The 27,498-nt window shown below is 42.8% G+C and overlaps 1 protein-coding gene across 11 annotated transcripts in view; it reads right to left on the bottom strand.

The window, feature by feature from the left end:
• Positions 1-27,498, bottom strand: part of RIPOR2 (RHO family interacting cell polarization regulator 2) — a 216,369-nt gene that overhangs the window by 11,889 nt on the left and 176,982 nt on the right. For 5 of the 11 annotated variants that reach the window (XM_014734222.3, XM_070244953.1, XM_003363744.5 and 2 more), the window contains 11 exons: positions 25,039-25,082; positions 23,441-23,566; positions 22,985-23,133; positions 21,511-21,640; positions 17,163-17,834; positions 13,240-13,424; positions 10,792-10,960; positions 7,875-8,010; positions 6,431-6,592; positions 5,329-5,487; positions 2,534-2,736 (listed from right to left, as the gene is read on the bottom strand). In XM_014734222.3, the coding sequence (XP_014589708.2) occupies positions 2,534-2,736; positions 5,329-5,487; positions 6,431-6,592; positions 7,875-8,010; positions 10,792-10,960; positions 13,240-13,424; positions 17,163-17,834; positions 21,511-21,640; positions 22,985-23,133; positions 23,441-23,566; positions 25,039-25,082 (2,135 nt within the window). Of the gene's footprint in view, positions 1-2,533; positions 2,737-5,328; positions 5,488-6,430; positions 6,593-7,874; positions 8,011-10,791; positions 10,961-13,239; positions 13,425-13,495; positions 14,604-17,162; positions 17,835-20,951; positions 21,102-21,510; positions 21,641-22,984; positions 23,134-23,440; positions 23,567-25,038; positions 25,083-27,498 lie in introns of those variants that run through there. The other 6 variants (XM_070244955.1, XM_070244958.1, XM_005603606.4 and 3 more) reach the window with 2 other exon arrangements.

Below are 27,498 nucleotides of genomic sequence, written 5' to 3' on the forward strand. Positions count from 1 at the left end.
GATTCAATGGGGATGAAGTGCTGGATCTTGACCTGGGTCAGTCCACCACTGGGAAAGGAACTTTGGAGGGGGCTTCTGGGCCACACTGTCCCTTGGAGTACAGGACTGAACTCTACTGGCTTGAGTGGGATCTGGGGGCTATTTCTTGAAAGCATTTGGCACTGCCCTGTGCCATGCAGAGATACACAATCTCGCAAAACAAGTGAGCATCACATTGCTTATTTTAGTTTGAGCAGTTGCCTAAGAAATGGTGGCTGCAGTGACACTAGATTGGTAGTAGTTCTAAGAAGCAAACAGAGGGTGTACTGTGAAGCAAGAAGCCCCCTGTTGCAATGCAAGAGAGTTAGCATCTCCCTTGGCAGGTCCTAGATGATTAAAGAAGCAACAACATCCCAATATGACAGTATAATTGGAGAAGAAAAGATATTTCCTACTTGTCTAGTTGGGAGGAAAAAAGCATAGAAGAAGGAATCAACACACAACTTTTAGTTCAATAGCTATGATTCTTGAAGCAAGGTTCAAGGTTTACAGTAACACCAGCTCTCATCTAGGTATTTTTGTATTGCTTTAGCCCTTCACAGCTAGTTTCAAGAATTAATGAACTAACCTTTGCTATTTCATATAAGAAAAAATGGAAAGAGTTCAGGGTTTGGGTGGGGGCCTAACATTTCTAGGTGGTATCCATGTTCTACCACTTAACTAGTGTCATCTTAGCCAAGTTTAACTATTCAGAGGCTCAGTTTCCTCATCTATAAAATAGAGGATAATAACACCCATCTTGTTATAGAGAAGACACGTAAGCGATGTAATACAGTGACTGGTGTTTAGTAGGTATTCAGTAATTGGCAGTGATTATTATTTCTTATTTTTCTGACTAGACTGGAAACACTCCAAGGACAGGGACTATTTTCCCTTTATTTCTACTGGGTCCACAAAATCCTCCATGCTGCGTCAGGGACACATCAGTCACTTAATAAAGACTCATTCATGAAAAATAAATTCGAGAGAATAAACGTAAGAGCTGAATTCAAATAAAAAGAGATCATGTCACCCGTGGACGTTCCCTAAAAGTAAAAGGTGCATACGGAGTGCCAGAGGAGGGCCAGGTTGTAACTGCTGCTGTTTCTAAGGGGATGCTAGAAGCCTGGCTCCTTGTCATGATCAAGAGTGCCAAGATCCTGCTCACGGAAAACTCTGTACACTCGGATGCCTGTATACACGGCTACCAGCAGTGTTCTCACTTCTTTAACTTTCTTCCTCTCATTCAGTGAGGGTGAGGACAGTTGGCCCATAGAACAGCCTTTTGACCCAATTCCAGTAAAACTTTGTGGGAAAGAACAATACAAAATTCATGCTCTTGGCCCAAAATAGCATTAGAATGGACTATCTTCTTGTGAGTACACCAACATCCCACCACACCCTAGCTCAGGTAATGCCTTAGAAAAGTTAGACTCTTCTCAGAGTCCAACGTTTGACCTTTCCAAGGACAAGAAGGAGCCAAGTTTAATTTTCTTGAGCTGGAGAAGGTTGATGGGAGTTAGTTGTTAGAATGACCGTTCAAATTGTAAAGGGCGCCCAGAGGACCAAGGCCCCTGTCCCAGCCCCAATGGGCTTGAATTGCAGATGCCTGTTACACCTGGATGGCTACTGGATTGAAGCCAAGAAACAGGTAAATCATCCCTTTCCTAGCAACAAGAGTGATAGCTTTTAAACTTAAAAATACTCTAGCTCTTTGACCCAACAGTTTGACGACTTGACCCCAAACTACTCATAAAATAAGTGTGTGTGAACACACATGTATGATCACCATATACGTATGTATGATCACCATAACATTTTTCCAAGTTGGAAACTATACAAATGCCCACCAATATAGAATAATAAATTATGGGCTGTCTATACACTGAGATGCCATTGATCCATCAAATAGAATGGAGTAGATCAATATGTTCTGCCCTGGAAGGAAAATAACCACGATATAGTACATTTAAAAAATCAATCACGGGGGCCGGCCCGTGGCCGAGTGGTTAAGTCCACGCATTCCGCTGCAGACGGCCCAGTGTTTCATGGGTTTGAATCCTGGGCGCAGTCATGGCACTGCTCATCGAGCCATGCTGAAGCGGCGTCCTACATGCCACAACTAGAAGGACCCACAACTAAGAATATACAACTATGTACCGAGGGGCTTTGGGGAGAAAAAGGAAAAAAATAAAATCTTTAAAAAAAAAATCAATTACACAACAGAATAGTGTGATCTAATTTAAGAAAAAGTAATTACATATGTTAGCATGTACATAGAAAAAAATCTGAAGGAATAGACACTGAGTTATTAATAGTTTTCTCTGGCGGCTGGACGTACAGGCGTTTAAGTACTTATAGAACATTTTTGCAATTTAAATTGTTTTACAGGGTATATATTATCAATAAGTGGAAGAAAATTATTTTTAGAAAAGAACAAATGACAAAATATTAATAGTAAATGATAGAAAATTAAACAAGCTTCTGGCTCGATGCCTGTGATTTTGTGCCCTACCTTTTCCCTGAAATGCTCATTTCTGGAGGCTGCTGTCAAGTAAAGCGTCACAGCCTCTCGGACTTCACTGTCGTCCCCAGTTAACAGCAGAGCCAGAGTCCTGAGAACTTCCTGCTGGGCTGGCAGGCTGCCCGGTGCAAGGTCACTCATGGCCTGGAGTAGTTTTTCATCTCTTAATGATTGTAGAGTATGAACCATGGAAACTAGAGAGCGAGAAGAAAAGAGTTCACTTTCTGACATTAAAGTAACACGCCCATTAGAAATATAAATGAGACTCAAGTATATACATAACAACAGACCCAAGTGTATATGAAAAATTAGCATATGATACAGGTGATGTTTCCAACTAGTGAGAAAAGGACAGATTATTCAGATAATTATATTAAGGCAAATGGCAAATCATATGAGAAAACAGTGATGGTGGAGCCTCCTCATAATGGCTACCAAAACAACTTACAGGTGAATTAAATCGTCAAAGGTAAAAATACGTAGTGAAGAAAATACAAGTAAACACTTTGTACAATCTTCCGGAGAGAGAAAACTCTGCTGCCCCTGTCTTTCAGTCAGACCCGTCTGGCAAAACCTTAACCGTGAGCGACCCCAACTCTGCGTCCTCTCTGTCTGCACTCAGGCAGCTGGGCCCTGATGGAGAAATCCGGTTGGTTGGCTGGAATATGGAGACAATATGATAAAATATAGGGTTTTGAGTCCCATTTGGACAAACTGACCACATTGATTAACTAAGGAATGTACTGGAATTCCTAACTAGATATCCAGCATGGGCATTTGTTAGCCACAAAAACGTTATGATGGGAGTGTGTCTGTCAGTACAGATGGGAAAATATAAGCTAAAATTCATGTTCTGTTGACAGAGCAGCATCCTCTACACAATAGAGAAGTTTGTGAACTATCAAGACTTCTTTTGCTTTAATTTCTTATTTCTCCTCCTGCGTATGTTCTGGTGATTTTGCTACTTTATAAATAAATAGCCTAATTAAAAGTCTTGAGATAGTACCATGATAACAGCTAAAAAAAACATAATGGAAAACAACCTAAACGTTCAATAGTAATCAAATATGTTAGTCTATATCCAAATGCAGGGATCCTGTAAAACTAAAAAAATTATTTCAAAGAATTAATAACGTGGGATATAATACCAAATAAAAAACCAGAATGTAACATTCTAGAATGAGTAATCACAATTTTGAAATTTAAAACCCATGCATATTCAATTGAAAAATATATTAAATTCTAAAAGTAGGAGAATGGGTGATTTGAACTTTTTCCTTTATGCTTCTCTATGTTTTCTAAATTTTTCTTTTTTATAATCAAGGCCTTTTTCTTTTGTAAAGAAAAAAAAAAGACATGTAAAAGGTTAGGGCTTTTTTCATTTCATTTTCTATTCCTACCAATAAATGAGCAGGCCTTCTCTGGGACCATGTAATAAGAGGCTTGGAGATGTCAACTGCCACTGATGTAAACTGAGTAATATAGAAATTTACTCAGAAACTTGATCTAGACTGTGACAATTTAATATCAAAAAATGAAGAATCTGGGCCAGCCTGGTGGCACAGCAGTTAAGTTCGCACGTTCCGCTTTGGCAGCTCAGGGTCACTGGTTCAGAGCACGGGTGCAGACCTATGAACTGCTTGTCAAGCCATGCTGTGGCAGGCGTCCCACATATAAAGTAGAGGAAGATGGGCACAGATGTTAGCTCAGGGCTAGTCTTCCTCAAAAAAGAAAAAGAGGATTGGCAGCAGTTAGCTCAGGGCTAATCTTCCTCAAAAAAAAAGAAAAAAAAAAAAGAGAGGAAGAATCTAATAAGTGAGACTCTGTGTCCTAAACCAGCATCACCTGCCTAGCCTTTCTCTTTCTAGCACTCTGTACCAGCATTTGCTCTTCCTGAGGGGCTATGCACAGACTCTTGGGCGTTCAGGCTGGTATGGCGCTGGGTGGAAGATTTCCTTCCTCTCACTGTGATGCCAACCACAGTGCTGGACATGTTGTCGCAGGGTTTAATCTTCCAGAAAGAGAAAATCTAAGCCTGGGTCTGGGCCAGACATGTTGCTGCTGCCTGGTGCTGGGCCAAACTGCCTACTCCCAAAGAACAGACCTCATTCCCACGCCTCTTCACCCACATCGTCAAGCCTCGGTGGATTTACATATCACAGACTTGGGAACCAGAAACCAGCTCTTCCTTGCCTGGCTCCACTCCCAAAGAGGTTTTCACTCATTTCAGACACTTAGTTTATTTCTGACATTTGAAGTGCCACATGAAAAGGCAGTAATGAACTTCATTGCGCACCCCAACGTTGGAGCCCATTCTTCTCATCCCATGTGATGTGCAGCCTTAGATTTGGTTTCCCATCTTTCCCTCATTTCCCTTCCCAATCTGTCACCCTCTTTGCCTTCTTTTGAATCCCATTTCTGCTTACTACTATGAAAGTGCCACTCAAAAGGGCAATGTAAAATAGTATTGCATGTAGGCTTGATCCTACAAGTGGTAAATACATCAATGAAGGAAAGAAATTACAGTGGAGTCTTAAATCATTGACCAGCTTCCTGTTAACGGTACCCCACTGCTAGATGATTGGGTTGATTTAGTAAATTCCTGGTTCACTGCCAAGAGGCTTACTAATGTTAAAAGTCCAGAGTCATTTAAAAGGTAAATCTCAGCCCAGCTGTTGACTTGGGGGAAAAAAAAAAGGTTACCCTCACTAAAAACTATGACCAAAAAACCCAGAGATAACTCCAAAGTGAGCCACCACATAGTGTGACAAAAGAACACGTCCCACCTTGCTTGGCCAGCTGGTTCAAGTAACTCTCTAGGTCACTCACACCGTGGCTGGTAAAGTAGCTGTAATACTGGAAAACAGTGACGACTTCTGAGGAGAGGCTGGAGGAGAGCAGAGGCTCAGCCCGGTCCAGGATTTGGGACACCAGGGTGCGAAACACTATTTGGAAGGGGAAGATACAAAGCAGCTTTTAAGAACCATGACCATTCATTCACTCCTCCATCTATCTTTTTACTGTGGTACAGAATAGAGAGAAATGTGTAAAGTGAGCTCAGCATAAGTGTACAGTCGGATGATTTTTGCATATCTATACACCTGTGTAGCTGCCATTTAGATCACTATCCAGAACACTGCTAGCAACCCATAAGGTTTTCTTGTGCCCCTTCCCAGTCTATAGTTACCCATCCACCCTCCCTATAGGTAACTAATAATCTGACTTCTATCAACATAAATTAGCTTTGTCTGTTTTTGAACCTCATATAAATGGAATTATATAGTATGTACTTTTTCTATCTGGCTCCTTTTACTCAACAAAATACCTGTGAGATTTATCCAAATGTTGCTTATAGCAATAATTTATTCTTTTGAAAAATTGCTATTGTAATACCCTATTGTATGAATATATTACAATTTGTCCATTTTCTTGTTTATGGGCATTCGAGTTTCCAATTTTCGGCTCTTGTGAATAAAGCTGCCATGAACCTTCTCACACATGTCCTTGTTTGTGAGCAGAAGCATGTATTTCTCTTGATATATTTAGGAGTGGAATTGCTGGATCATAGCATAGTAGAAACTGCCAAACAGTTTTTTCAGAGCAGTTAAACCATTTGATATTCTCATATTGGTGACATTTTAATGAAAAAATTATACATACCTAAATAGCAATACCAAAATATAGTGCTTTTAAAAGTCACTGCTGATAATTCCGAATTAAAACACGTCCAAGGTCTCCCTTTCTTAGATCTTACTGAGGAGGTGAGGTTTTCTCTGGAGAGTAAGCCTGTTTGCAGAAGTAGCTGAGGAGGAAGTGGTGAGCGAGCCCCACCAGCGCTCACTCTCAAACTGAACAATAGACACGCTTTCCCTTATTGCTGCCCTGTACCTGGGTCTGCAAGTCCTGGATAGTCTCTGTTGACGGTTCTGGCAAAGCTGGCTTCTAGCTGCTTAATCATTCTGTCGGCTGAGCTGTGGTAGACACCAGCTGGGCTGCAGCACTTGGTCCAGAATGACAGCAAAGACAGCTTTTTGTGAAATTCTGGTATGGCTGGAAAAGAAGAGCAATCCCCCATCCCGCAACACAGGTGTTGAATGAAGCCAAAGAAGAGACCTACCAGGGTGAGGGTGGGGCAGGCATCACTGGGGGCTTTTTTCTTTTTTTTTTTAAGACTGTGGTTTTTAATCAGAACTAGAAGATTCCTCTGTAGCTGGCAGATGGTTCAAAGGGCAAAGAAGTTATGAGGAGGAACTCATCCAGCCTGGGCAGCAAGGAAAATGCAGCAAAAGCAATGCTATTTGCTTTCAGTCATGGAGAATACAGAGCTCTGCTCTTAGGAGATGTTCCAATCATCTCAACTCCTGCAACTCTACAGCAAAAAACCACACAGGATCAGAGAATCAAACCTCAGGGGACTGTTCCGAAGGGGGTGGAACAGAACAGCAGGTGGCTGGAGGACTGTCTCACACTGCCCAGGTGGCTCTCAGACTGAAATGACTGAAGAGCACTGTGCCAGGCAGCACCTGGCCAACAATCCCTTCACGTGTGGTTGTGATCATGAGGAGGGGCCCGGGGGAGGAGAGGACACGAGTCACTGGCAGTCTGAATGTCCTTCCCCTTTTCATGCGTCTCAGAGACCTGCCACGGTCACCTGCTCCTGGTAGGACCAGATGGAAGAGGCACAAATGCAGAGGGAGAACCTACAGCCAGTTTGAGGCTTAATCAGAAATAACCTAGAAGAGCTTAGCGTTCCGTTATTTCCACTGAATATCTGATGCGAAAAAAGACAAAAATTTACCAAAGAACCCTGAAGCCAGACCACACAAATACAAAGGCATCCTCCCCATGTCAAGCCCCCGCCTCAAACTTTCTGAATCAAGGACTCTCCTGAAGGCCTTTGAATCCACGTATTTCTACCTTTCCCCAGTAGAGTTTGGGAGCATCTTGCATTTGACAGTCGGCCTCTATGGGAGTTGTCTTAGCCAGCTCCACGGCACAAGAACAATTCTGATCATCTGTCCCCAAATGGAACCACCCAGAAGAACAAGTCTGTGAAACTCTGCCTGTGAGGTGTATGCTGGTTCTGTTTATATACCAGTATCTGATTTATGGAGGTAGAAGTCTGTATAGAAAAAGTTATGTGTCAGCTGGTTTGACTCTCCAGGCTGAAATGTGGTGTTAACGAGACTGAACTAGTGTGAAGACATTCCTCTATTCTGTGACCCAAGAATGCTTTTCTGCTCCCAACAAAGCAATGAATAGACGCAGGCAGAGAAGTGGGTCAGTGGTGTCATCATTTGTGTGAATGGTGGTGTAATTTGCAGGTGCTTACCTTCCATGACAGAACTGATATTTCCTATGTTCTCATCACTGACAGCTGAGAGTTTCTCCATCACTTGGATTTGCCTAGAAAGCTTCTCTAAGAGATTTCTGGCCACAAATGGGGTTTTGCTTGAGAAAACAATTTGCTGATAAAACAAACAAAACCACTGTGTCACTTATGTTGTCAATAGAGCTTTGCCCACCCACCCTTGCTGAATGGAGTGGTGACATTAAATAAACTTATACAGTTTGTTCCAGTTTGATAACCTTCCTCATTCCATGCCGGTTACAACATCAATGAAATCAGACATGTTTTTGTTACTTTAAGCTTTATCATGGCTGTATAAATTATAGAATTTTCTCAGTAGTAGAGTTGCAAAGTTACCATAAAGTTGTCTTTCCTTCTATGTATTGTAAGTCTGTAAATCCTCTTTGATACTTGGAGGGCATTTTTTTTTTTTTTTAGGAAGATTAGTCCTGAGCTAACATCTGCTGCTAATCCTCCTCTTTTTGCTGAGGAAGACTAGCCCTGAGCCAACATCCATGCCCATCTTCTTCTACTTTATATGTGGGATGTCTACCACAGCATGGCTTGCCAGGCGGTGCCATGTCCACACCTGGGATTGGAACTGGCGAACCCCAGGCTGCCGAAGCGGAACGTGCGAACTTAACTGCTGCGCCACCGGGCCTGCCCCGTTGGAAGGCATATTTAGGCTGCTTACTGGTGTGTAAGCACAAAAAAGATTTATTTTACAAGTGTAGTAATTTTTCACAGCATGGATTTATTTCCTTGTTTTCAAGCTGAAAATTAAGAGCATGTTGTATAATAATCATAATTATAATCAAAGCTATCTCATTATAAATAATGAGTGCTTATTAAGTACCCGGCATTGGGCTGAGTCCTATACATGTATTAGCTCATGCAATTGCTCACTACAACCCAATGAGGTAGGTACTACTGATATTCTATTTTACTCATGAGGAAACTGAGGCACAGAGAGGTTAAGTAACCTGCCCAAAGTCACATAAATAGTAAGTGATTTCACTTGTGTGCAGGTCACAAGAATGAGGGAGGGCCTCATAGAAGACAGGACAGTAATCCGTTGCTGCCTGAATGTTCTAGTGCTTTCTGTGTCCCTCAGACACCTGTCCAGGTCACTTAGTATGCGTGGATGCAGGATGCAGACCTGTACCACCATCCTGTACTGTCTAAAGCATTTGGACTCTGAAAGAAACAGGATTTTCAAATGCAAAGATCTAGCACAGTAATTATGTATGAATGCCTTTCACGTAAATAAATACATCAGAAATGAACTACTTTATTTTAAATATAGTTATAGCTATTATGATTCTTATAGAAGATTCATTTTCATCTTTCTGCAATTGTATATCAAATGAATAAATAAATCTATTGATTCAGGAGTGAGCGCGAGTTAGAAATTGAGTTTCTAATCCTTACTCCTTCATTCTATGTCTTTATATCTGCCTCTTTTGTTGATTTTCATTGCAGAAGAATTAAATTGTTATATCATGGCCTCCTTGTGGGGAGAAACACTGCACTGAATATTGCATGCCAATCAGTCTTCGGGAGAAAATAGTCACCCCTTCACGGAAGAGAATTCTCCTATGTCTCACAAAAAATGACTTTACCTCTAAAAGGTGAACAGGTGGTTTGCTAGGCACAGAATCAGTCTCAGTAAGCACAAAGAGCTGTGAAAACCATCCCATTCAAATGGTTGGAGAATAGAGAATAGCTAAACAAACAACAATCCTTGTCCATTTGGGTCAGAAAAAAAAATTGCACCTTCTGCCAGGTTAGTTGTCAGCATCATGGCTTGTAAATTCAACAGTCAACAGAAGAGATCAAGTCGGGTGTTGGCCAACCTAGTGGCAAGAGTCATAGTTGTCGACCAGTTTCCCACAGCACATAAGGTGTCTGAGGCTACTTGGGGTTCTTTATTCATGGAGGACAAGGAGAAGCATATTCTACATCTCATCATGAGTGTGGGACTGAAGCAACACTACCCCACTCCTGGCCTCCCTGGGACCCCTTCCTCCTTACCCTGCCTCTTGCCTTCCAGTTGGTCTTGTGCTCTTAGGAGCACGATTCTTTCTTTTTTCGCACCCTTCCTGCCTGCCCCATTTCCCTAAAACTATTATACATTTGCTTTCACACTCTTTTCCTGTTCCCCACACATCCAAGCAAGCTGGAGAAGAACAAGATTGGCAGAAGACAAGCGACCAGGCAAGGAGGGAACATTTAAGTAGATGCTTTGGGGGAAAATGCTTTGTTCAAGACAGCTGAAAACCTTTGTGCAACAAAAGCATTTAGAAGTATTTGCTCCGCTGTTGCAAAATCGTAAGTGGTAAACAGCTTGAAATGAGAAGAAAAATAAGCTCCATGGGGTCCCAGAATGAAAGGTAACTGGTGATGATAATGGCCTATAAAAGTATTCTTTTCTGGTGCTAATAAGTACTTATTCAAGATCTGGGAAATCGTGATTATATTCTGCAGCATTTTGCTTTTAGCTATCCAGGTGGTGGAAAATGAACTCATGTGATATATTCAAATTAACATATGTTCGGTAATACTGGCTTTCAAAGTCCATTTGTAGAGGGCAGAACGCAAATTCCTTTTTTTTTTCTTAATCGACATTACTCTCATCTATTATCAAATGATTTGAAAGTAAGAGCTATTATTTTGCCCGCTACCTTTCAAGGTCTGGAGATCTAAGTTTTAAGAAGGAAAACCCAGGGTTGAGGAAGGAAGGCTATGCCTATCAGAGGGTTCGAGCTGGCTCAAATCAAAGCAGGACTCTTCTCTGATTCCTGAATTCTCATTTCTCTGGCAAAAGTAAAAAAAGAAAGCACACATTCTTGGTGCATAAACAACCTCGGCTCTAAAAAACAAGTGTCACCAATCCTACCTGAACGAGTTGGGTGCAGTACTGTAGGTGCCTGACAATGGTGATGTCCAGGCTCTCATTTCCTGTGGTCAGTGGGAGAGGGCTTCCGGCCACACTAGTCCCAACTCCTGTGTCTTCAGTCAGAGCTTCGCTAAGATGCCCCCTCGCTTCTGGGTGTACTGATCTGTAACTGTTGGAGCAGGAAGGTAAGCGAAACATTAGCTATTTGTTTCGTGTGGAAACCACAGGTCAACTCAACAGGGCTCACAGAAGGCCCCCAATAGCACTTACTGAGAACAGAGTCTTTCGCTTGCCTACCTTGAAAAATCAAGATACCTTTCTTAATTCAGCCTGGTTGCCAATTTGCCTAATGTTAAAAGATCAGGCAAACAAATTGCTTCCAGAGTTCTCTGTTTGCTGCTCAAGCACAATGAATCATTTATAAAGCAGTCTCACCCAGAAGTCTTTGAAACGTGCCCTCATTTGGTATTTTCCTGCTCTGTTGACAGGGTGATCTGCCAAATTTTCTGGGCTTCAACTGTCCTCTATATTTGAGGTTCCCAAGAGCAGTACCATTAAGAACTAATGTCAAGGCTTTTTTCTGGCCTCAGATCAATTGCTCCTTGAAGAAAAGGAAAAAGAAAAGCTGCCAAGAAGAGACATGATGTTCTACTCTGGACAAAAGCTAAAAGGGCCAGTTGAATCTTTAAAAGGGGCCTAGAGAGTTGTGCCTCTCAAGCTTTGTTTAACCCCGCTATTGATCTGTCTAAAGTTATATCACGATGGGCACTTACATTAAAAAATACATCTCTTGCATCTATTATCTAATTTTATCCTTAAAATGAATCTGTGTGCTGGGGAGGGAGGGAGTAGTTGCCTCGTTTCACATAGGGAAGAACTGACAGGCAGAGACGTTAACAAGAGCATCCTGGTTCACACACTAGGCAGCGACACAGCGGCTTTTGGCTTCTAGTCTCTTGCTCCCCAGTCTTGACAATTTAAAAAGATCACGCACTAGCGCTTAGAGGCATCGAATGCTTTCTTCTGAGTCACATTTGCCTCCAGGGGGAAAACACTCAGCTTGCATCCTGGCAGTCAATGCATGGCAGTCAATTTAAAACACATGTACAATTTTCACAATTTTCTCTAATACCTCTGATGCCCTACAGTAAGATTGATCAAATTAGACATATTTAATATGAATGTTCTGTAATATGTACAAAAGCTGTGATGCTTTTGTTGTTAAATGCTTCTTATAGCAAGAGGGAAAAAAGTTTAGATTGATATTCAACTGTGACATGTCATATAACAGCTTAAGCTAACAAGTATATAGAAAGATTTTGGTTTAAGAAGCATCTCACAGATTCAATCAAGTTAGAAAAGTCTCTGCGTAGAATGTAAAAGTATAACTTAAACATTACATTCATTTAATAAATTTTCTTTGCTATGTTCCCAGCTTGCTCAAGGGATAAATTCTATATTTCATTTTTTCTTGTCCTGTGTTTATATTGGAAGAAGAAACCCTCCAGGAACAATAAAATCCCTAAATATTACCACCACCCACAGAGAGGTTTGTGAAAGTGGGAGAGTCACAGTGTGTTGTAACTTGAAAACCTGTTTATGGAACATGTCAAAAGCAAAGATGGGTGAGAAACGCAGCCTCTCCTTTGGGAAAGCGCGTATTTTTCTGCAGCAATTGACGGAGTCTGTTCTGCTGTGCTTGTTTTGCTTCCCCTAAAGTTACAAAATAGAGCCCAGGCTATAGCTCGACAGGAAAGCCTGGTGGAGAAGGTGACACTATTTCACCTTCATCCTCTCTCCCCACTGGCCCGCCCATCCCCACCCTAGAGAAGGCCACGTTCTCTACTTGGAGGGCTCAGATCCAGCGGGCAGTTAGTTATCAGTCATTCCTTCTTACCTTCTAAGGGAAATATGTGCCATAGGGGATTAAACCTGGCTTTGGCACATACGTTGATAAGCTTAATATACTGCAAAGCCCCATGGGGCGAAAGGGAACAGAGAGATAAAGGGATGGGGAAAGCAAAGCACAACAAAACAAAACAAAGAGATTAGCCAAGGACAACCAGGTCTGAACTGTTCATCCAGTGCCAGTTCCCCAGAATCACATTATACCTAGTTAATTTGGAATTACTTATGGTGGGGTCAAGTTGTAGACACTGAACCCTATAAGACATATGTGTACACATGTAAATGTATACACACACACTCACACAAAAATTTCCCCTTCGTTTACGATGAAGAGAAGCAATTTATTTTCCCTTAAAGAACACAAAAGAAGGGACAAATATTTAAAAGTTGTATTTGACAAAAAAAGTAAGCCAATTGGCATTCATACGGGGAGTCTGATCTTCCTAGAGTTGTGCACCAGGGCCACATCTGCTAGTAGCAAAGAACTCCTGTACCAGCTGTGGCAGGAGAAGTAGAAGCAGATGCTAACTTCAGACTTACCTATTTTTCTCAGTCTCAGTGTCTGAAAATACCGAGTCAGCACCTCCTCCGACATTACAAACCTCATCGCCATCCTCCTCCTCCTCGTCAAAATCGGAGGTATTCAGGAAATCAAAGCTTTCTAAAGCACTTTCAACTGTAAGGCTTAAACTGGAGGACCTGCTGCGGCTTCCTGCTGGCTTGCACTGCAAAGGTAGAAGGCACCGAGGAGAACATCAACATATTCGGAAGGAGAAACAGAACACACGACACCCGATTTGAGATGCGACACTCTTGTTTTCAAGCTTTTATTTTTTCGTTGGCATTTAAAAAAAATGCATTTAAAACCTTCATCTTAAAAAAAGTACAACCATGGATAAAATGACACAATATCTGGGATTTGTTCCAAAATAATGCAGAGGGAAGCAAGCAGGGAGAAGACGACGTGAAACAAGCTTGGCCATGAGTTGAGCATTGCGGAAGCTGAGGAATGGGCACATGGGGATCCATTATACGATTCTCTCTACTTCTGTCTGAAATCTTTATAATAAAAAGTTTTAAAAAAATACTATAACCAGAAAGCCTTAGGAAACAGAACTGCTATGCTCCCTCTGCCTAGTGCTCAACTCCAAATGTAATGCAACCGGCACACAAATCTATAGAGTTATTGAGTCAATGCCGATACTAACCAATCTCTAATTCCAGTGGCACTGTCTTCAGTGTCCTGAGACAGGAGCTAGCTATCTCAGGCAGCGGTGCTAAAGGATTAACAAAACAAATCCCAGAAACAGAACACCGCTCAAGTTCACCTAGCCACGCTCCCTAGGTAAGTAGCCTTAAATATTAATTTTACATTCACAGCATACACTTTTTCTTTGAGCATCAAGGAGAATATGAATGGCCCCAGGCACAACAATAAGTGGTCCTGCTTCCCCTACAGCTCTGTCTTTGAGGAACAAGTTCCCTCACTTCCCTGACCAGGTCCTGGAATTATGTGAGGAAACCCATTCTACGGCTTGGAGGATTCAATGTTGCTAGACATAAACAGAAACATCACAAACAGAATAATGCCAGTTGCTACAGGCACAGAGATGGAGAGAAGTACTTCCAAATATTCAAGAGGATGCTGGGCTGGATTGAACGGGACAAGTCCTGCAAGTAAGAACTAAACGTCCTCCATCCAGTTAGGTGGCACTCCTCGCTGACTTCTTAACACAAGGCAGGAAGGGCCTTGCGGGGGTCTGTCTCTGACACTCAAGATGGCACAAAGGCGCATGGGAAACCGTCTTTCAGTCTTTTAAATCAGAGTTGTTTCATTCACCCTCAGTGATCTCCGTCCAAGAGGCAGCATCATTTAGTTTCTGATCCTCAAGGTGTTTAGCATCCTAGGAATGTGAAGGAGGGAAAAAAGAGAAAGCTTTGTCCAGCTGATGCTTTAATTCTGGCTGGATACAAAGCCACTTGCCCCAGACCTAAACTTCAAAGCTGTTTTCCATCTCAGAGCAAGAAGAAGCCAGTCCAGACTCAACCCACTTCTAAGGTCTTCTCTCCTAAGCTAACTATCCACAGAACTTGATCTTTCACAGTATGGATGTACTTAAAATTTTTTTTTTTTTAGAGGAACATTAGCCCTGAGCTAACATCTGCTGCCAATCCTCCTCTTTTTGCTGAGGAAGACTGGCCCTGTGCTAACATCCGTGCTCGTCTTCCTCTATTTTATATGTGGGACACCTGCCACAGCATGGCTTGATTAAGTGGTGTGTAGGTCCATGCTTGGGAGATGAACCGGCAAACCCCAGGCCGCTGAAGCAGAGCGTGAACTTAACTGCTGTGCCACAGGGCTGGCCCCTGTATTTAAATATTGATCATAACAAAGAAAGGAGGAGTTAAGGATTTTAGTAGCAGGACCATTTTGGAACCACAGCACATTGAAATAACACTTTGGAAAGAAATCTGTGACCACCAGGTTTTTATAAGACTAACAGATGACTTGTTCGGTGTCTCCTGGTGGACTGAGCTACTTATTGGCACCCTAGAAGCCTGGAAATGGGAGCTGCCATCACCACTGGCTTTCTTTTTTGACTCTTCTTCCCAAAGCTCCAGTACATAGTTGTATATTTTACTTGTAGGTCATTCTAGTTCTTCCATATGGGATGCTGCCACAGCATGGCTTGATGAGCGGTGTGTAGGTCCACATCCGGGATCTGAACCAATGAACTCTAGGCCACTGAAGTGGACCTCACGAACTTAACCACTTGGCCATGGGGCCAGCCCCACCACTGGCTTTCTTTAAGGCTTTTACTTTAGGTGGGGTCAATTGTGTCTTAAAACCTTTTGACCACTAAGCAAAGCTGGTCAACTGCACAAACAAAAGATTGTAGAGGGGATAAAAGATGTTCTCACTGGAATCCTAGACAAGCAGCCTCCATGCCTGAGCCCTGAGCCGATGCTTTGGGTTATGTTTTACAGAAAGCAGACTCAGAGAGCCCCTCCCTGTTTCTCAGAGGCTATGCCTACAGCGGAATTAATCTGTCATGAGCATTAGAGGACCTGGAAAGTCAGAGCATGAATTATCATCCACCCTGGGCACAAATCCCTTCCAGAGCTAGGTCAGTGTGACCGAGAGGGCTAAGATGGTCAGAAAAGGCTTGGAAATGCAGTTCCAGATGCCACTGGGAAGGCCACGTTTTAAAACAGTCATGCAAATGGATTCAACAGCCTTCTGTGGGTTGATTCTCAGCTTGCTACTGGCACCTTATTTTCAACATTGTTTTAGAGAACAGGTCCCCAAAGAATTGCTCTTTCAAGAGAAAGGATGCAAGTTCTCTTCTACAGGACAATATAAATTAGAGTGACCAAGCAAAGAATTCAAGAATTGGCAGTGGGATTCGGGACAGAATTCAAGTTCTGTCTCCTTGTGCAGCGTTTTTAAAAATTTAATTGGTATGCCAAGTGGAGACAGATACACTCTGCTGTGGCAATAACGATCTCATTATTAGGAAATCACCCGGGAGGAAATTGTCCCTCTCACTCCTACCCTCCCATGTCTACCCTGAGCTGTCTGATCTGGAAAAGGGTTGAGGAGGCTATCTCAGGTGGAGCCAGTGGTTCCCTGGCTTCTGGTGTGTGACTGGTGACTATTAGTGGATGATTAATCTGAGGTTCTGGCTCACTGATTTGGGCCACGTCCAGAGAAGGGAATCTTCCAGAACACAGTGCTCTTGGGGGAAGAGATGCTCGTGGCTCTCACACTGGGGCTGGCTAACTCTGACTTCAATCAGAGAAGGGGTCTTCTGCTTTCCTGGTACCCCGAGAGGCACCCTATCCAGGAACACCTCAATGAGATGATGATGATCAAAATGCCATTTCACATTTGGGATTAGAATGATTACCTCTGGGCCTGGAGGAGTGTAGACATTCTTTTTTTCTGTGAGGAAGATTCCCTCTGAGCTAACATCTACCACCAATCTTCCTCTTTTTTTGCTTGAGGAGATCAGCCCTTAGCTAACATCCATGCCAATCTTCCTCTATTTTGTATGTGGGTTGCTGCCACAGCATGGCTTGATGAGTGGTGTAGGTCTGTGCCCAGGATTTGAACCCATGAACCTGGGCTGCCAAAGCAGAGCATACCAGACTTAACCACTATGCCATGGGGCTGACCCCTAGTTTAGACAGTCTTTAGAGCTGTTAATTTAACTCCTAATCATTTTAGTGAAGTCTATCTGTTGTCAGGAAAATAAAAATGAATATGTGCTACTGGCATTAAAAATCAATGCCATTTAAATTATGATTACCTATGGATCCTGTGATGGGACAGGATTTTTTAAAAAAGATATTTTTAAAAAAGATAAAAAAGATATGGATATGCTATCTTAAATAGAATGTTGATGTAAGACACGTCTTAAGGCAGTTTCCTAATGCAATTTCCCTGGAAAGGTACTTACTTTTAGAATATCATCCAAATGCATGACTTCTTGGTTCAGATCCTGAAACTCTTTATACTGCTCTTTATGTGGTTCTAATGCAAGGAACAGCCCATTAAAGGCATCCTCTAAGCTTCCATCTAGAAAGGATCTACAGCCTTCGGATTCGCCACTGACAGAGCCCTCAAAGGGCAGCCTCTCCGTGGCTGCCGGCACCTCTGCCGAGGTGAGCCTCTTGACCAGTTGCTTCGTGATGTTGCCTTCAAAAGTGTCCAGTTCCACAGGCTTGAGTTCAGAGGCCTCATCGGACTCTTGCAGAAGTGCCTCTGTGACATCCTTCTCAAGGAACAGCCTCCCAGCACCTGCAGACGCTCGGCAGGCCTCGGGTTTTCTGGGCCCCTCTGCATCTTCCTCCAGGTGTGGCTTTGTCTCTTGGCCTTCTCTTGAGGAGCTTGTAGAAGATGCTGAGCTGGTGTCATCCATTCCCTCATTCTGGGAGGACAGGCTCCTGTGGTTCAGCTTGGCAGGGGTGATGGTAATTTCTGGATTTCCCAAGTAGGCGTTGGAGAGACAGCCAGCAGGGTTGGGGGTGAGGGCACAGTCCCCATTGGGCAGGTCGCTGAAGCTGAGAGAGAGTGGCATTTTCTCCTCAGCCGCCTTTCCATTTTCAAAGATGTCATCAGGTAGATTAGACTGTGGATAAAAGGCATCTCACGATTATTTTAAATACCAATGATGCATTTGTTATGGTTATTTCCAGACAAAATATAAGGCAATTAAAATAAAAAACCAGAACTTTCATAATATTAGCATTTTCTTTGTGATACTCTGTGTGTGTGTGTCCAGCAAAAGAAAACAAGCCCTTAAAAACTCTATTTCCATTCTTGAATCTGGGTGAAAGTTCATTGGACTATTCTCAGGTTTCACATTTCTCAAAAGGAGGTTGGGGGGGGATGGTGCTTATTTCCTTAATCCCAGGACCTCATAATACTTGGCAGCCACAGTTACGTATCACAGTACCAATTTTTTTTTTTTGGGGGGGGGGGCTTCTATCTTAAAAGAGTTTCCAAGATTCATGCTATTTTACTCAAAAGATGTGATGCTTTCTTCTGCTTCGGTTCTCATAAATTTTTAAAAATCTCTACCCACAAATCCCAAGCCCTTGGAAATGTTTTATTAATTCAGTAACCATGCCACAAATAATTCAAGGCCAGAAATACATTTGCATAGCTTCTAGAAAAATAAGAAAAAAAGATGAATAAACTGAACATCTCTCTTCCAGAAGTGCAAAGCCCAGAGTTCTTAGCCTGTCTGGAAACACCGGGTCCTCTGTCAGGCCGCCACAGGCTGGGTCAGGTACACTCTGTGATTCATGAAGCAGAACTTGGAAGAGAGAGGTCAGAAATATCCAGGTAACCAAGATACTTCGTTTTTTCAGGCATTCAACAATTTCTAAGTCGTCTTTCCTTACACTGTGGTCTGTGTACAGTGTCAAAGTAACAAATGCTGCTCTGTGGAAACGGTTTTCTAGTTATTTGAGATCAACTCCTTCAAAATGGATAATTTCTGTTGGATTCCAGATCTAATTCTTTTAAGTAAATGGTAAGGACCAAGCCAATCCCTATTTTAATTATGTATAAAGCAACGAATTATTACAATAGTCCTGGGAATAAGCCCAGGAAACAAAAATGTTACAGCTGGTGAAATGGGGAGCAGACAGAAAGACTGAGGCTCGTGATCCTCCTTCAGCAGTGTGCCTGGTTCCATCACTGCTGGATCCGGGGCCACGAGGTCCCAATCCAAACTCTCCATCCTCGTCTGGATGTAAGGTGGTTAACTTGAACCACAGGATGAGTAAGAGGATGTGTTACTGGGGAGCTCAAGTAACCTCTACAGGTTCAGTTTCTTTGCCTCTAAAACTGAGAATGTTTTCCTCTATTAGCATTGAGCTGCGATCCTTTGAGTCCTGGGGCTGGGGGGGGGGGGGGGGTGGGGGGTGAGGCATGGAACAGGGAACCTCCTCTGGACTGCAAGGAGAGGGCGGGTCTCAGCGCTCTTCTGCACCTCCAGCTTGTTTCTCCCCCTCTATTTGCACAAATCCCCCTCCAATACACACACACACACACACACACACACTTTATGCCTCTAGGAGAGATAAAAGGGGGAAGCTTTGGGAAGGGAGGGGGGAAGAAGTCCTACTCTCTGGACTTCCTCTGTAGGGGTCCCTCCTGCATCTCACAGAACCCTTGGGTCCTCCAAGTGGTCCTGCTCAGCCTCGTCTCATCTTCAGGACACACATCTCGTGGCAGCTCTGAGGGAGGTGGGGGGCACTAGCGATGCCTGGGGGACCCAGTAGTCAAGATTCTTATTAAAATTCCAAAGTCCTCCCCGGCATTTTCTCTTGGGTCTCACATTCCCAAACCCAATTTGCACCTACTTAAGTGGCAAATAGTGAGTCAGAAGAAGTTGAGGCGCCCTGCGCAAGGGGACTTACAGTCTCCCAGGGGACGAACCTATAAACAGGCACACACCGTGCAAGGGAGTGTTGTTATAACTGAGGTACGATATAAGGAGGTAGGGACCCTAGCCAGGGGATGGCTGCTGCCTGGGAAAGAGATGGTCCCGGACTTGGATGGGGAGGCATAGGAGAGGAGGAGGAGGAGGAAGCACATTCTAGAAGGAACAGTGTGTGTGCAAAGATGGGAGATCCTGAAAGGGTGTGGTGCAGTTGGAGGACAGCGGGGAGCTCAGGGGAGCTCGAGCAGAGGATGAAAAGTGGAGAGGTGATCGGGGGCCTGGAAACTGGGCTGTGGCCGCATGGGAATGGCCCTCTGAGGACCTTTGCATTTATCCAAAAGATAATAGGAAGCCATCAAGTTCTTTCTAATCTTGCTCTTGTTTAAACTATGCTATTAAAACCTCTATCAACTCCCTCCATAACCCTCCAACTTGTAGTATATGAGCACGAATATATACACTCCACTGAGAGCTACGTATACAACTATCATTTTTTGGTACATGTTTTCATGCTGATTTCCCCCCATCTAGTCTTCCCATTTTCCTTGGAAACTCCACTAGGGTTTAGCTTCATCCTTTTCACCTGTGTTTTTAATTTCAATGAATATGAGTCAATTATTATACATTAAACCAGAAAACTTTTAATTCCTTCCTCTCTGGACATTCAAAGATTACTTTTATATGTCTGTAAAGAGCAGAATATTCCATGTATGTGCATGTGTGTGTGTCTTCTCTTATGACATAATGTGTTTATGACATAATGTGTAACGCATATAATGTGGGTTACCTATTGCATTCCTGATTGCGAATAAAGAGTTTCTTTTACTACGTTAGTACAAAATTAACAAACATTACAATAAACTAATAAACACTTTAAATAGCTCCAGTAAAATTGGTTTAAATCCTGCTGAGTTTCTCGAATGCCAGTTTTTCAACGCTAAAATTGCATAAAGACTGATATCAGTGATAAACTAGTTTAACTTGTGAAAGAAAATCTTCCTTGACCCTCAGTGTAATTGCATTTTTTAAAAATGAAAATCTTGTTACCGTGGATATCTTTGCCACAGCGGAGAAAAATCACAGCACAAAAGCAGGGATGGTTAGAAGAGAAGGACAAACCGACTCTTTAACCACGGTGCATGCATGACCAAGTTTCCCATCCTGGGGACAGGATGGCCTCAACCCTTACCCAATGAGCACGACAGAGAAGATAAACAAGAGCCATGCCAAAGCACACATGCCCCAAGCCCCAAAGTCAAGCACTTCACACCCAGACAGGCCACCCACACTCACATAAAACTCTAGCACGGCCTTGGGTCTCAGCCTGAGGGAGGGCAGGTCACTGAAAGAGCGGCTGCGGTGCAGCTTGGCAAAGAGAGTGTCTTGCAAGGCACTCAAGACAGACAGCCGCCTTGGCTTGTCTGGTGAAGGGTGCAACCATCTCTTCAGAAGTCAAAGCAACACGGGGAGTTAGTGGAAGGCAACAGGTTACCATGTTTTGTTAGCTTTTTGGCAAGCATTTCTGATTAAAACAAGGGGGCCATTATTTATTTACATCTACTTCTTTAAAAGGCTGATCGTAGAGAATGTTCAGAACAATCTACGTTATACCAAAGCAACAGGTAAACTGGTGAGGGGAGAGGAAGGACAGAGGAGGCTTACCACCTGTGTACATATGGCCAAAAGCATCGTAGAACGTGCTTTCCTAAGTCACTACGCAATTAGGGTGAACATTAAGAATAACATTATTAGGAATTATTGAGAATCCCTAACACCGTATGGTAAGCATTTCAAATACAGGCTATAGGCAGAGCCTCAGGCTCACCATCTCTAAAAACCACACTGAACTTACAAAGAAGGAGTGATCCTTGAAGGTGGGCGTTTCTGGGGTGCCCTGGCTGTACATGGACATTCTCCTCTGGAGGGCTGCCGCCTTGTTCCCTGCGCCTGAGGATGGGGTCACGTCCTCCACGTCAAATGGACTGTAAAACAACAAGGCCCCATGAATGCACCTTGTTAAAGTCACCTACATATCATCACGAGATTGCAGGCCAAGAAAGCACCTCATTATGCTAAAGTAAATTCAAACCAGTGGGCACTGGGCTAGTTTTGGCCAAATTGGTTTGTCAGAAAATAAACCAAGACTAAAGAAAGTAGAGTAGAAACTGAGCCTAGACCCACCCAAGTGACTACAGTTTATCACAGCTTTAAGCACAATTTATCTATACACCTAGATACTAGATAAATCTGTTTCCTCGTTAATATGAGAAACATAAACACATTAATTCCTGCCCCAACACAAGATGTTAGGGAAGTCTAAAAATTCTTTGAGCTTTGCAGACACTTAACAATACAGGAGAGTAATAGATTATTGTTCAGTTCTAAAGAAAACACTCAAAAATAGAATCCCATTCATTTCAGCTGACGTGGAGCCTCTTGCATGATTGAGAGGAGAGTAACAGTCTGTTCACAATGACACCACTTATCACCATGCCATCCGGTTCATCTAGCAAGAGGAATGATCCTGCCTTTGAGATGTCAGTGACTACAAACTATGAGGAGGGAAGGGGTGGGCGGAAGGTGCCAACACTGTTTCAGTGACAAGGCAACAGGGTCCTTGCTGCTTCCACCCCTGACCCTCTAGATTGTCAAGGAGACCCTGAACAGTAATACTCAATGTGTCTCATTTACTCGGTAATGCACCTGGGGCATCATATGAAATGTCGTGAGCAACCAGTGTTTAATAACTTATCATGGCCTTTCTCACGGGGTGACTTCAGAAAACTACTTTTAAGTTCATTGCTTTGACCAAAGGTATCTCTGGCCCTTTGGAAAAATTCTATTTCAGTAAATAGAGTATGGAGGCACTAAGGATGTTCCAGAATTTCCAGAGCTCTGTAAGGTATATGAGATAGAGGGATAAGCAATTAGGACACCATAGCAAGCATCAGGTTCTTTCTGAAGGCAAAATATCTCATATTGGACAGTTACTCTCTTTCACATTAGTTTACTTGAGAGACATAATTCTTTAAATGTGCTTACAGGTAGAGAAGGAGGGAGAATAAAATATTTTAAAGCAGGAAGTAGAAGAGTAGTGCTAAGAGAGACTTCTCCAATGTTGGCATGTATGAACATCACCTGGTGAGCTTGTTAAGCAGATTCTGGGGCCCTAAGAGATTCTGACACAATAAGCCTGGGGCGGGGCCCGAGAGTCTGCTTCCGTAACAACTTCCTGGTGGTTCTGATGGTCCACGCACCACCCTTTGAACAGCATCAGTCCATAGCACGTATTTCTACACGATGAAATTGAAAAAAAGGCAACTTACTACCAGGTGATTTCCAGGTTCAGTTTGATGGTGCCAAGGTCATTGATGTCAACAGCCACCACCTGAGGTCGGGCTGCAAACAGCTCTTTGGTCTCGCAGGTCACACTGCCGACCAGGAGGTGAGTTGCTAGCCCTTTGAGCTCCGTGACCTAGTAAGAGAGTGAGGGAGAAGGTCTTACAGGACAGCAGAGGAAAAAGCTGGGGGACTCTTTTCCTTTTTTGACTTAGCCAGTTCCGTCGTTTCTTTCAGAATCATATCTGAAATCAGAGCCCATCTCACATTTCCTTCGCCCGCCCTCATATGAGAGCAGCCGTCTTTGCAATGCACTTGCGGTGCAGAGAGAAGTCCGTGGGATGGAGGGGCAGCAGCTGGAAGTGATGGGCAAAGGTCCCCAGCAATGGGTCACACAGTCGTGGCACCAGAAATGGCAGCAAACAGCCGTGACAATACAGTACCTTGATGGAAATGAATCCAACGATCAGGGGCAGGAACACCACCTCCTCTCCATCCCAGCTCTGTTTGCCGTTTACTTCTATTTTGCCTTTCAGTTTCCACCTCTGTCGGCCATACTTCATGAAAATCTAGGGAGAAGACACCAAACAGCCCTCATGTTCCACTGCCCTCACCTGTCTTCCTTCCCCAAACACCAGGATCTAAAGGGCCCGTCAATAAAGCAGCTGCTCCTCTTCCCCGCTGCAGCATCCTCACTCCACCTGCTTAGCATCCATTCTTCCAGATTGCCCGGGCTCTGGGGGTGGAGCAGATGATGAATGGGGAAGAGACTTTCAAAAGGGAGTAAGTTCTGCTTCTCTAAGACCGAGGGCATGGAGGGCTTTCTCTAGCAAAAGGCCGTCTCTCCCCGCCCCTCTGCTCACTCAGGTCAAGCATTTCTTTCTCTTGTTAGTTCTGCTTCAACAGAGCAGCCACTGGATTAACTCTCCACACTCCCCAGCTCCTTTAGAGAGAATAGAGAACCAGCTAAAACCTACTTAGTGGTCGGAGCAAGAAATAAGACATCCTCCTTCTGGATGAGGGAGACGGAGCTGGACAAAGATTTTGAAATCTGACACTCTGGGGAGAGAGTGTGCAGTCTCCTCTGGGCCAGACAGCTTTCCTGTTTAGGAGAAGATGCTCCCCCTAAGAAGACCATTATAGAAGGTTTTGGAGGAGAGGGTTACACACAAAAAATTATGTAAGTTCCCTTTTGAAGAAGGAAAAGATGAAAAGCATTTTTACTTTATAGAGTATATTTTTATAAAGAAAGATCTAGACGCTATTATTCTTGAATCATGATACTTACAAGTATCCATAATCCTGAACTGGATTTTGGATCAGGAAAAAAAAACTGCTATAAAGTACAATATTGGGACACTTAGCAAAATAAGAATATAGATCATATATCAAATGACATTAGCTAAATTGCCAATGTTAAATTTGCTGTGTTGAGAATTGTATGATGCTTATGTGAGAGAATGTCCTTCCATTCTCAGGAGAAGCATCTAGGAGTGAAGGGTCATGACGTTTGCATGTTACTCTAAAATGGCTCAGCAAAATAAAATCAATGATAGCAATAATGACAATAAAGCAAATGTAGCCCAATGTTGAATTTTGGTGAGTCTAGATGAAGGGTATATAAGAGGTTTGTACCAGTCTCCAAACTTTCTTATTGGATTACACTTTTTTCAAAGTAAAAAAATGTGAAAAAAAAAAAGACAATTTGAGAAGCAAAATATTGGTGTGGGCCCTGTGGATGAGTAGTTAAGTTTGCGCACTCTGCTTGGGCGGCCCAGGGTTTCACTGATTTGGATCCTGGGCACAGACCTAGGACCGCTCATCAAGCCATGTTGAGGGGGTGTCCCACATAGCAGAACCAGAAGGACCCACAACTAGAATATACAACTATGTACTGGGTGGCTTTAGGGAGAAGAAGAAAAGAAGACTGGCAAAAGATGGTAGCTCAGGTGTCGATCTTAAAAAAAAAAGCAAAATATTGACAACTGACACCTCCCCATCAAGTCCTCAATGCCAACACCCACACCAACAAAGTACTTACTTCATACTGATCTCCAGGACAGAGGCGAGCAAAGCCAGCCAGACCTGTAAGCACGAAATTGGGATATGAGGTCAGAATATACTTCGCCCCTTTACAAACCCATAATGGCACATTAATAAAATTCAAGTAAAGTGTCAGACTTTTGTGAAAACTCATGCAGTAATTTGGGGGGACCACTTGTGGGAACAGCTATTGGGAATTCCATCTATGGCTGCTAGAGAGGACATTCCTTGCTGGGGTGGTAAAAGAGATGCTTTCTGGGGCAGAGAAGGCTGTTCAGTGGGGGTCAGAGCTCAATGTACCTTTGGCCAATTTAAGGCCCAAGCAGATTCCAGGATCAGGGAATTAGGGCCAGAAAGATATATTCATTTATTTACCCAACACATTCCCACGAAAATAAAGTACTCTCTTGTTTTTCTTTCTGTCCCAAGATTTGTGATTTCTGATGAGTGGCTCCCATTTGGTTAAGAGTTCATGTCCTTATTCCCCTTGCCTCTCCCCGGTTCACTATTCCCATTTTTCTTATCCTTTTTATCCAGCATGATACTACCATCTACTGCGTTATGAAATCACTGAAGATGGATTCTCATCTACACAAAACTAGGGATTAAGAAAACAAAATGAAACCAAATAATCAAATAACAACCCATATCCCCAAAATGAAGATGGGGCTTCTGTGCTACTGTGCCATCTGGGAGGTCCTTTGTAACTGGACCTGCTCATTTTGAGTTCCAGTATGACATCTGGTGCAGCAGCAAAACCAAATCTTGTCAGACTAGATGGCCACTGTCTTGGGACGTCTCGAACCCTGATTTGATCAATCTTTTTCTTTCTTTCTTTACATATTTATTGAGAGGTCTCTGTGGGTGTGGATCTATGCTTTGAGGTAACAATCTGGAAATTAAGGCAGACTTCACAGATATCTATAATACAGAACCAAGAAGGGGTAAAGCCCACAGGAATGAAACAGACCAGGACCTGAAGGCAGTAAGATGGAACTAAACCTGAGCTTGATTTCTGTTTTATATACCAGCTAGCCTCCTCTACATGATTTACTTAACTCCAGTTCTTCACCTTTAAAATAGGGATAACAATGTCTACCTCACAGAATTGTTTGTAATCTGGCATACAGTGGGTGCTTAATAAGTGGTAATGATTATATATCCAGGAGAGCAATGATACTATTTATTGAGCACTTGCCACATAGGGGTCATTTACAAGCTGTAATCTATGTGAAAAGATACAGCAGATTGACACACATGAAAGAGAATAGCAATGGAGAGACAGTAAGAGATCTTTGCTTTTATCTGTATTTTGACATTTTATAAGAACGTGTTACTTACATAATTAAAACAAAGACTCTATCTCATTTAACGTAGCATAATTTCACAGAAGCAGGTAGCATTTGAATAGTAGAATTTGACTTCAGTAAAAGGAGGGCATGGGGGAGAAGACAACTTTCAGGCAGAGTGAGTGACATGTATTCATTCAACAATATTTCCTGAATGCCTACTGTGCGTCAAGCATGAATAAAGCTGTGGGGAGGAGGGCATGCAAGTCATACAGGCACAGTGAATACAGGGGACTAAGCTGGTTAACTTAGAGGTTTATCAGTAATCCTGGCTCTACTTTAATCAGTTGTTTCCGGCTTTAATCCCTGTTTCCATGCCAGTCACAAAGCAAAGTCCTCCACCCTAATAGGGACTAGAAGGCAAAGTTTTAATCAAGAATGAAACAAATTTAATAAGAATGGGCAAAAACTTTTAGCACTTTTTCATTTTCTGGTGAAAAGAACCTATACAATTTTATGATAAAAATTTCCAGTTAAGAATTCAGTACAGGGCCGGCTTGGTGGTGCAGCAGTTAAGTGTGCACATTCCACTTTGGTGGCCCAGGGTTCACTGGTTCGGATCTGGGTGTGGGCCTGGCAGCACTTGGCAAGCCATGCTGTGGTAGGCGTCTCACATATAAAAAAAGTAGAGGAAGATGGGCATGGATGTTAGCTCAGGGCCAGTCTTCCTCAGCAAAAAAGAGGAGGATTGGCGGCAGATGTTAGCTCAGGGCTAATCTTCCTAAAAAAAAAAAAACCCATTTCCCAATATTTAAAAAAATGAGAAGGTACCACTTTAAAAAGTTAAAACAAAGATTCGAGAAGAACAATCTGTCTCTTTCACACAGGTTACCTGAGAGGAAATAATTTTGATTAGCTGTATAGAAACAGCCCTGTGGTTTTTAGATTACTTCACGTACACAAACATCCATATGACAAACTGACTCCTTGGTTGCTCAGCCTCCTCAAGGTGCCATTTACAACCTTTGAGCTCTTAGTTATTTTTCTATTAGTTTTCTATTAGTTTATATTTTACTCATGGATAATGGAGATGGTACCATACAATGCGTTTTGCCTTCTCTGAGTAGCCCTATTACGTTGTGAGACCGTTGAACAAATGATTCCGCTCT

Source organism: Equus caballus, chromosome 20, assembly GCF_041296265.1.
Source record: "Equus caballus isolate H_3958 breed thoroughbred chromosome 20, TB-T2T, whole genome shotgun sequence".
In the NCBI taxonomy this organism is placed as follows: Eukaryota; Metazoa; Chordata; class Mammalia; order Perissodactyla; family Equidae; genus Equus; species Equus caballus.